This window comes from Martes martes, assembly GCF_963455335.1.
Source record: "Martes martes genome assembly, chromosome: 4".
Classification (NCBI taxonomy): Eukaryota; Metazoa; Chordata; class Mammalia; order Carnivora; family Mustelidae; genus Martes; species Martes martes.
In genome coordinates, this window is record NC_137891.1 from 551,362 (window position 1) to 559,767 (window position 8,406).

At 65.8% G+C, this 8,406-nt stretch overlaps 1 protein-coding gene across 1 annotated transcript; it reads left to right on the plus strand.

The window, feature by feature from the left end:
* Positions 1-841: 841 nt before the first annotated feature.
* On the plus strand, positions 842-3,851 carry SCRT1 (scratch family transcriptional repressor 1; the record flags this gene model as incomplete). Its single annotated transcript, XM_080802189.1, has 2 exons — positions 842-956; positions 2,914-3,851. 2 exons carry the CDS (start codon positions 842-844, stop codon positions 3,849-3,851), a joined length of 1,053 nt encoding a protein of 350 aa, XP_080658315.1.
* Between the last annotated feature and the right edge of the window lie 4,555 nt (positions 3,852-8,406).

Here is an 8,406-nt window from a genome sequence, read left to right on the forward strand (position 1 = left end):
TCCCTCCCTCTCTCCTTCCCTCGGCCCGCCCTCCCTGCGCACCCCTCCCCCCGAGGACCCCCGCCCCCCGCTCGCCGCCGCCGCCGCCGCCGCTCGCTCCGGCTGCAGAACAATAAAGCAAGCCTCCCAGAGACCCCCGCCGAGGACCCCCGCCTGGCGGCCGAGCACCCGCGGCCCGCCCCTCGCCGCCCGCCGCGGCTGAGCGCGCCCGGTCGCTGGCCGAGGTGCTGGCCGGGCCGGCGCTGGCCGCGGTGCTGAAGCTGCTGGCGCTCCCGCCGCCGCCGCCGCCGCGTTCTCCGGGCCCGGCGCCTCCACCCCCAGGGGCATGGGGGGTCGCTGACTGAAGCTCCGCCGCGGCGGTGGGGGGGGGAGGGGAAGGGGGGGAAGGGGGCCGCGGAGCCGGGCCAGCCCTGCACCCACTCGCAGCCTCCGGGCCCGGGACGGAGCCGCTCCCCCCTTCCCCACCCCCCACCCCCCGGCCTCCTCCCCCGCCTGTCCAGGGGCGGCACTGCGGGCTGGGAAGCCGGGACCAGAGGAGGGAAGGAAAGAAGGAAGGAAGGAAGGAAGAAAAGAAGGAAGGAAGGAAGAGAGGAGAAGAGAGGAGAAGAGAAAAGAGAAGAGAAGGAAAAGAGGAGGAATTCAGAGGAGCAGAGGAGGAAACGCAGGGCAGGAAGGAGGGCAGGAGGAGAGAGGACGACACTCCAGCGGCAGCATCCAAAGGCCAGAGTGGGGACCCTTGCTGCCTCCGCCGCTCCTCGGATGGTGACGGGGCCCCGCCGCGGCCGCAGCCCCCCCGCGCCCCGGCTCTGCAGGCCCGCAGCGCCGGAGCCCCGCAGGAATCATGCCCAGATCCTTCCTGGTCAAGAAGGTCAAACTTGACACGTTCTCCTCCGCGGACCTCGAGAGCTCCTACGGGCGCGCCCGCAGCGACCTCGGAGTGCGACTGCACGAGAAAGGTGCGAGCTGGGCTGAGGCTGGGGACAGCAAGGGGCCCAGGGCAATGTCGGGAGGGGTAGAGGACCAGAGTATGGGGATGGAAGGGTCAGGGGCTCCAGGAAATAGACCTGAGGGAATAGAACCAGAAGGAGACAGTGGCTGAAGCTGGACTGTGAAGGAAGGTGGGAGAGGGGAGCACAGAAGCAGGCCAGAACAAGGCCAAGGCCGGACAGGGAGGGTGTCAATGCAGGAGAGAAGGTGGGGAGCAAGGGTCGGAAACAGGAAGTACCTGAAGGTACGCACAGACCCACACCCTGGCTATGCGTATGGACACTTGCTGATATGACAGGACCTGCCGCGCACGCAGACCCACACCCAGAAACCTGAGCCTTCCTGAGTATCATCCTCTCTTTTTTGGCTAGGGCCACAGAGTGCTGTGAGTTCCAGGGGGTAGGCATGGGTCCAGTGGGGGCCGCCACCTGTCAGGACTGGGGCACCATCAGAGGAGCTGCAGGATTTCCCCTGCAGGGTCAGGGAGGAGGATGTAGGCAGGAGGGCTCCAAGTAGGCAGGTCCTAAGTGCTGGAATCAGGGGGAGGCTCTTTGTGTAAAGGTGCCCAAGTTCAAGGACAACTGTTAACATGCAGGCAGGAGGGCTGGGAGTGCCAGCAGTGTGGGGTGGCAAACAAGTGTGAGCCTGTGTGTGCGCCTGTGTGCGCCCATGTGACTGCGTGAGGCCATGTGACTGCGTGCGCTTGCTTGTGTGTGACCCTGTATGAGTGTGTGCCTGCCTGTGTGCCACTACATGGGACCATGTGACTCTGAGGCCGCTGTGCGCCCATGTGACTGGCGACCCTGGCTGACAGTGTGTCCAGGGTGGCTGCATGTGTGACCCTGCATGAGTAGGTGGCATGCTGGGGTGAGCATGCCGCCCACCCTATGAGGACACTCCAGGGTTGATGGTGGCTGGGAAGCAGAGTGTGACCCTGAAGAAGCCAGAGGCTGCATCGTATGGTGTGTGCACTTATGACTCTGAGGTTGTGAGATCCATCTTGAACCTTGAGAGCAACTGCAGTTACTGGCGTGAATGATGTTGCCTGCCTGCAGCTTGTCCCAGTGAAGGTGTCCCCTGGTGGGTGCCCTGGCACTCTCCAACACAGCGACTCCCTGGTCACCCGTCCTGAGGCTCGGGAAGGCCCCTACAAAGGGTTAGGGCCTGGGGGAAGAGGGCTATGTGGAACAAGGTAGGACCCAAGGGTGCAGGATGACCGAAGGGAGTCAGGAAAGAAGCAGTGTAGATGGAGGAAGGTAGGGGTGGAGCGGGAAGGGGGTCAAGTCCAGTGAGTAGTAGAAGACCTGGGAGGGAAGAAGGAGGTGCTAGAGGGGGTAGGAGGGGCTGCCCGAGGGAGAAGTCTTCAGGGCTTGTTGGGGAGCCTAGGGGACCAAGGAGGGGGGGCATCAAGCCTGGACACGAGTTCTAGGTGCCGAGGGGAAGAGCAGGTGGGAACCCGGAGAGGCAGGAGCGACGGGGTCCCTCGGTGGGCGGTCCCGGCTTTGTGCGCTGCGGGTCCGCAGTGTGTTGCATAATCAGGGAAAACTGCTGAAGTGGGGAGAACCCGAGGGGGAGGAGGGTGGAGGAAGGAGGGCGAGGGAAGCGCCGCCCCTCCCCCCTGACCTTGAGGCTCCGCGGAAGGGGGGGCAGCCGCGCCCGAGGATGCGCCTCTTTCCTCCCCCTGCGAGGGTGGGGCGGGCGGCGGGGGCGGAGCCGGGGCCCGGCCCGGTCTCATCTGTCCTCTCTTCTCTTCCCCTCCCTGCCTCCTCCATCCGCCTTGCCCCGCGGTCCCCCGGCCCCTTCTCCTTTGTCCTTTTTCTTGTTCCCTTCTTCCCGGACCCCGTGTCGCCCGCCGCCTTCCCGTGTGTGTCTCGCCCGCTGCCCGGTTCCCCCTCCCTCTGTCTGCTTGTCCGCCTCGGCCCTCAGGATACCTCAACGACTACGCGGGGCCCGCCTCCGTCTACGATGGCGATGCCGAGGCGGCCTTGCTCAAAGGGCCGTCCCCAGAGCCCATGTACGCTGCGGCCGTGCGTGGAGAACTGGGCCCGGCGGCCGCGGGCTCGGCACCGCCTCCCACCCCGCGCCCAGAGCTGGCTACGGCCGCGGGCGGCTACATCAACGGCGACGCGGCGGTCAGCGAGGGCTACGCGGCTGACGCCTTCTTCATCACCGACGGGCGCTCGCGCCGCAAGGCCGCCAACGCCGCGGCTCCCTCCACGGCCTCCGCGGCAGCTCCCGACTGCGACGGCGGAGGCGGGGCCGGGGCGGGTGCGCGCGGCACGGGGTCGGGGGCCGGGGGCCGGGGCGGTGCGCGCGCGGGGGTGAGCACGGAGGCGCGCGCGGGGCCCGGGGCTGGCGGCGCAGGGGGCCGGCACGCTTGCGGCGAGTGCGGGAAAACGTACGCCACGTCGTCGAACCTGAGCCGTCACAAGCAGACGCACCGCAGCCTGGACAGTCAGCTGGCGCGGCGGTGCCCGACGTGCGGCAAGGTGTACGTGTCCATGCCGGCCATGGCCATGCACCTGCTCACGCACGACCTGCGCCACAAGTGCGGCGTGTGCGGCAAGGCCTTCTCGAGGCCCTGGCTGCTGCAGGGCCACATGCGCTCCCACACGGGCGAGAAGCCCTTCGGCTGCGCGCACTGCGGCAAGGCCTTCGCCGACCGCTCCAACCTGCGCGCGCACATGCAGACGCACTCGGCCTTCAAGCACTTCCAGTGCAAGCGCTGCAAGAAGAGCTTCGCGCTCAAGTCCTATCTCAACAAGCACTACGAGTCCGCGTGCTTCAAAGGCGGCGCCGGCGGGGGCGGCCCCGCGGCCCCGGCGCCCGCCGCTTCGCCGCAGCTCAGCCCCGTGCAGGCCTAGGGCGGCGGCGCCTCCGCCAGCCCAGCCGGGTCGGCTCTCAGCAATACGGGCCCCCAGGGAAGTCTCCGCCAGCTTCCGGGCGGAGGGGCCGGAGGGCGGGCCCCTCCTCACAGCAATAGAGGGAGGGGGTCCGGCCCCGCCCCGCCCGCCAGGGGCCTCGTTGGCCCCTTCAAGCAATAGGGTCCTGAGGGGAGACCCACCCCGAACCCCCTCCCTTCCCCTCCAGGGTGCCCCAGGCTTTTTCCCAGCAATAGGGTCGAGGAGACCCAGAACCGAACCTCATCTCCGAGTTAGGTCTCTGAAGACGGGGGGGTGGGGTGAGGTGGGCAGCACCCCCCTCCTCCCTCCTCTGCGCCCCTGGATCGCGTCGCAGAGACTCAGGTCTTCCCCACCCCTTTCCCAAGCCTTCCAAGGGCCAGGCCTGCGGCCTAGACGTCCAGGGAGCAGACCGGGGGAGGAGCAGGAGGGGGGTCCGCAGAGGCGTCCCTACTCCACAGTCTTCGCTGAACCCCAGGAGTGATAGACGCGTTGGGGATCAGGGAGAGAGGCGGACGGCGGCACCCCTCTCCCTCGGGTTCTTTCTGGGGCCTCAGTCCAAGCCGCTCTCCCGCCCTCGCCTCGCATCCTCGGCCAAATCCGAATTCTTCCAGCCCAGCTTCCCGGGCTCTGTCCTTCATAACGAATAATAATGACGCATATCGAATCGCATGGACTTATCCGACCTCCTCAGACCCCACTCCCGCCCTGCCCCGGGGCCCCCTCCCTCGTCCCCGGGCATTCGGTGTTGGAGGACGGATCCTGGGGCCCGGCAGGCGGGCCTGGGCACGGCCCATTACACACCTCTCTGTATTCGCTTTGCGGGTAAAGCCCCCTGGGGGGGTTGCGGATGCGTCGGGTTTCTTTCTTTCTGTATTTGTACGTTTTATTTATGAACGGATTGCACTCGGGTCAGGGAAGGGGCGCTGAGGCCCCCATCCTTCCCGCCGACGCCGGGGGCTCGGGATGTCCGGGATCACTTTCCCCGCCCCTGAACCCCGCCCCTACCTGGGCCCTACCCTCGAGCCCCAGGCCCCGCCCCCACTCTGTTGCCAACTTTTGCCCGTCTATGCCAAAGCCTCGGCGGCGACCCCGCCCCAAGGGCCCGCCCCATTGGCCGCCGCCTTTGTGACGTCACTGCATGCAGCCCCAACCCTCCTCCTGTCCCTTCCCGGGGCTGCCCGCTCCCTCTCCCTCTTAGTTAGTCCGATGCCGACTATAGAGCAATAATGCGCACTGCATGCGAAGCTGCCGCCGCCTCTAGAGTTACTGAGAATCAGGTATCCCCCTGCCCTATCCACCCCATAGGCCCCTAGATCAGGGACATTGCGCGGGGCCGGACGCGCAGACTTTCTTCCCCTCCTCCTCCCTACTCCCCCACGGCAGAGTCCTGCGGGTGTAATGGTTCCAGGGGCAGGGGCGGGGTGGTTGCCCCCAAGACCCCTCCTTCAGTCATCCATCACCCACCTACTCTGTGCCAGGCCCGCTGCAGAGTCAGCCAGGGATGCAGCGACCTGCAGGGGTGCGTGTTCGCCACAGGGGTCCGTCAGGTTTGGGCGGGCCAAGGAGGGCTGCATACGCAGAGAAAGGCCTGGTCCCTAGACCCAACCCTGCATCCCCCTCACCTGTTCCCTGCCCCAGCCCGGGGCCACTGCTGGGTGCAACTGGGCTCTCCCTTTGACTCGCACCTGGCGTTCTCAGCTCAGGTGGCACAGACCCAGGGCCCCAAGGCCCAGCACGACCAGGCCACCCATACCAACTCTCAGTCCTTCCATCTTCTGGCCACCCTGGGCTCTGCTGTATGGGGCCAGGGCCCCAGGCCAGACAAAAGGTGCGCGCTGGAGTGTATGACCTGGTCAGCCCCATCCCCGTGGGCACCAAGCTGCTGCCGAGCAGCCCCTGCAGGAGTGGACTGAGGGCCCGGCACAGCAGGGCCCGCACCCCAAACCCTCTGCACCACCCCTCGGGGTCCACACGGCTCCCAGGCTGGGGCCTGCCCTCCTGTGCTGGGCACACCCGCATGCACACGCACACAGGCACCCACCCTACTCCCACATGCCGGTCTACCTACCTAAGGAGAAGGCCAGAGGGCCATGGGCCGGCCAGGGTCTCCTGCTTCTCCCTACACCCCGCCGCCGTGGAAAGCCATGGGCCCCCTCCCGCCCCCATAACTAAGCAGCACAATAACCGACTTAGCGAATTCAGGTAGAAGGAACGTTTAGGTAGCACCTATTTTGTACTGATTCTACGAGTAGGGCCCGAGATGCGGGGGCCCTCGGGTGGGGGTTGCGGCCGCCGGCCTGCCCCGCCCCCACCCCCGCCTGCGCCCCGCCGCCTTGTACATACTCCCACCCACCCGGAACAGGCCGGGATTTTTACTCGGGCCGCGCCCCTCTTCCGCCCCCGTTTGGGGCTGGGCCGGCCGGACAGACGGACGGACGGACAGACCTCCTTCCTAAGCACAATAGCACCAGCTCCCCGGAGCGCCGCACCTCCACGAGGAGAATAAATGCCACTCTTGATAGAACTTGGAGTGTCGGGTTGATGTATCCAATGCTGGGCCCATGCCACAGGGGGGCGCTGGGATGTCTGGGGGTCGGCTGCCCAGTCGTGCTGGGTCCCAGAGGCAAGGCTGGTGCAGGTACAGTGCTGGGCATGGCAGCTGGCCCACGCGGCCCCAGGGCTGGGCACTGCCTTTGTCAGGGCGCACCAGTGTCCCCTTTTGCAAGAGGGCTCTCTTCCACCCAGAAGGGCCAGCCTGGCAGGCCAAGCTGTGGGAGAACTCCCCCCAAAAGCAGTTGGCATTTGTCCCGTGGCAGGTTAATCGGCTCTGTGCCCAGAGCTGAGGGAGCTAAGGGTCTCCGGCCTGGTCAGGCCAGCCCAGAAGTGATCTGGAGTCCCCAGAGTAGGTACAGCAGGGCCTGCAGACCTATGGCCTGCTCTCCCTGTAGGAGCCCCTGGGCCCTGACACCCCGCAACAAACCCTCCTCAGTGCCAGTGGAGGAAAGGGGGCCAGTAGGGGGTGCAGGGTCTAGCCCCTTGCTGCTGTGTGCTGCCCACGCCCTAACCCCTCACTGTCTGAGGCGGCCTCCGTGGACAGCTGAGCCGTGTTGCTTCTGGGCGGGCCGCACAGGATTCCACAGCCACCCACAGGCCTTGAGCCTTAGGATGAATCAAACTGAGATGAAGGGTTGGACTGTGCTGGTCAGGGACAGCCCAAGGACAGGGACCCCTGCCCCAGCAATGCCTCCTGATACCCAGGTAGGCAGGCATGAGCCAGAGGCCCAAAGTCTTTGGAGTCATGCAGTTGAACCAAATGATCCCAGGGCCAGCCGTGGGAACCCTGGCAGGAGACAGGCCTGCCCAGACATCATCGGGATGGACAGCAGGGGAGCCTGACCTGCGGGAAGTTGGCCTGTAGCGTGCTTAGGGTGGGGCTCACATGGAGGGGGATGCCCTCTTCTGGGGAGCACTGTCAGCAGTAAAAACTTCAGGAGTGAAAGCCCGTGGTATTGGGAGAGGTCAGTGTGCAGATGCTCCTGCCCAGGGATCCTTGACTTTCACAGTCCCAGTCCCGGGGCTGAGGTGGGCTTCAGAGCTCAATTTGCATATGAAAAATCAGTCTCTGGGAGAACAGCTTATCCAAGGCCTGCCTTTGACACAGCCCTTCCCCAATACCCCATCCACCCTACAGCAGCCATCACGCGTGGGTGAGGAATGCTCCTTCCTTCCCAGCTTCTGGGTCTAGATGGGCTGTTCTGCTTCTCCAGGAGTCTGGGAGGCGATGGGATGGAAGAAGGAAAACCGCCTCCCTGAGGCCTGGAGCAAGTCCAACCCTCAGTCTCCACGGGTTTCCCCGGACAGGACTTCACATCCCGGAGAACGGGCGGCCCTGACAGCTGACCACCATGTCCCACGTGTCCCAGCGGGCCAGACCCTTCATGGGCCTCAGTGGCCTGCCACAGGCTGAGCTTCTAAGCTCTGCATCTCTGCCAGCCACGCCTGTAAGGCTCCTGGCCTCTGGTCCCCTAATCAGTTGCTGCCCCTGGCCGGGAAATCCCCACAGAGTTTTCCTGCACAATCCTCTTGTACCCCTTTGTCACCAAGCAACCCCACCTACCTTGACCCTTCCCCTCTCCTCTGGCACCCTGGGCCTCATTTTCCCCTGGACCCTGAGGTAACTGGTGCTGTGGGTGTCCTAGGAAGCTCCAGTGCTGACCCCCTCCCCCTCCCAAGGCCCCCACGTGCCCCTCCCTCGCGCAGGCCTCCCTGCCTCCCTCCGGGCCCTCCCCCGCTCCGGGTTCTGAGGCTTTCCTTATTGCGGCTCTCACAGCCCGTGCCTGCCTATTAACCCACTGTCCTGCTCTCCTTGCGCTCTGCTCCAGTGCCCCGCTGGACTGGTCCTCCCTGGTGATCCCTTGTCCACTCTGGTCGCTTCGCTCCTGCTGACACAGGCCCGCCAACGGCTTGGAGCCGGACGTGGATGCAGGCGGCCGCTTCCAACATGACTCTTCACCCT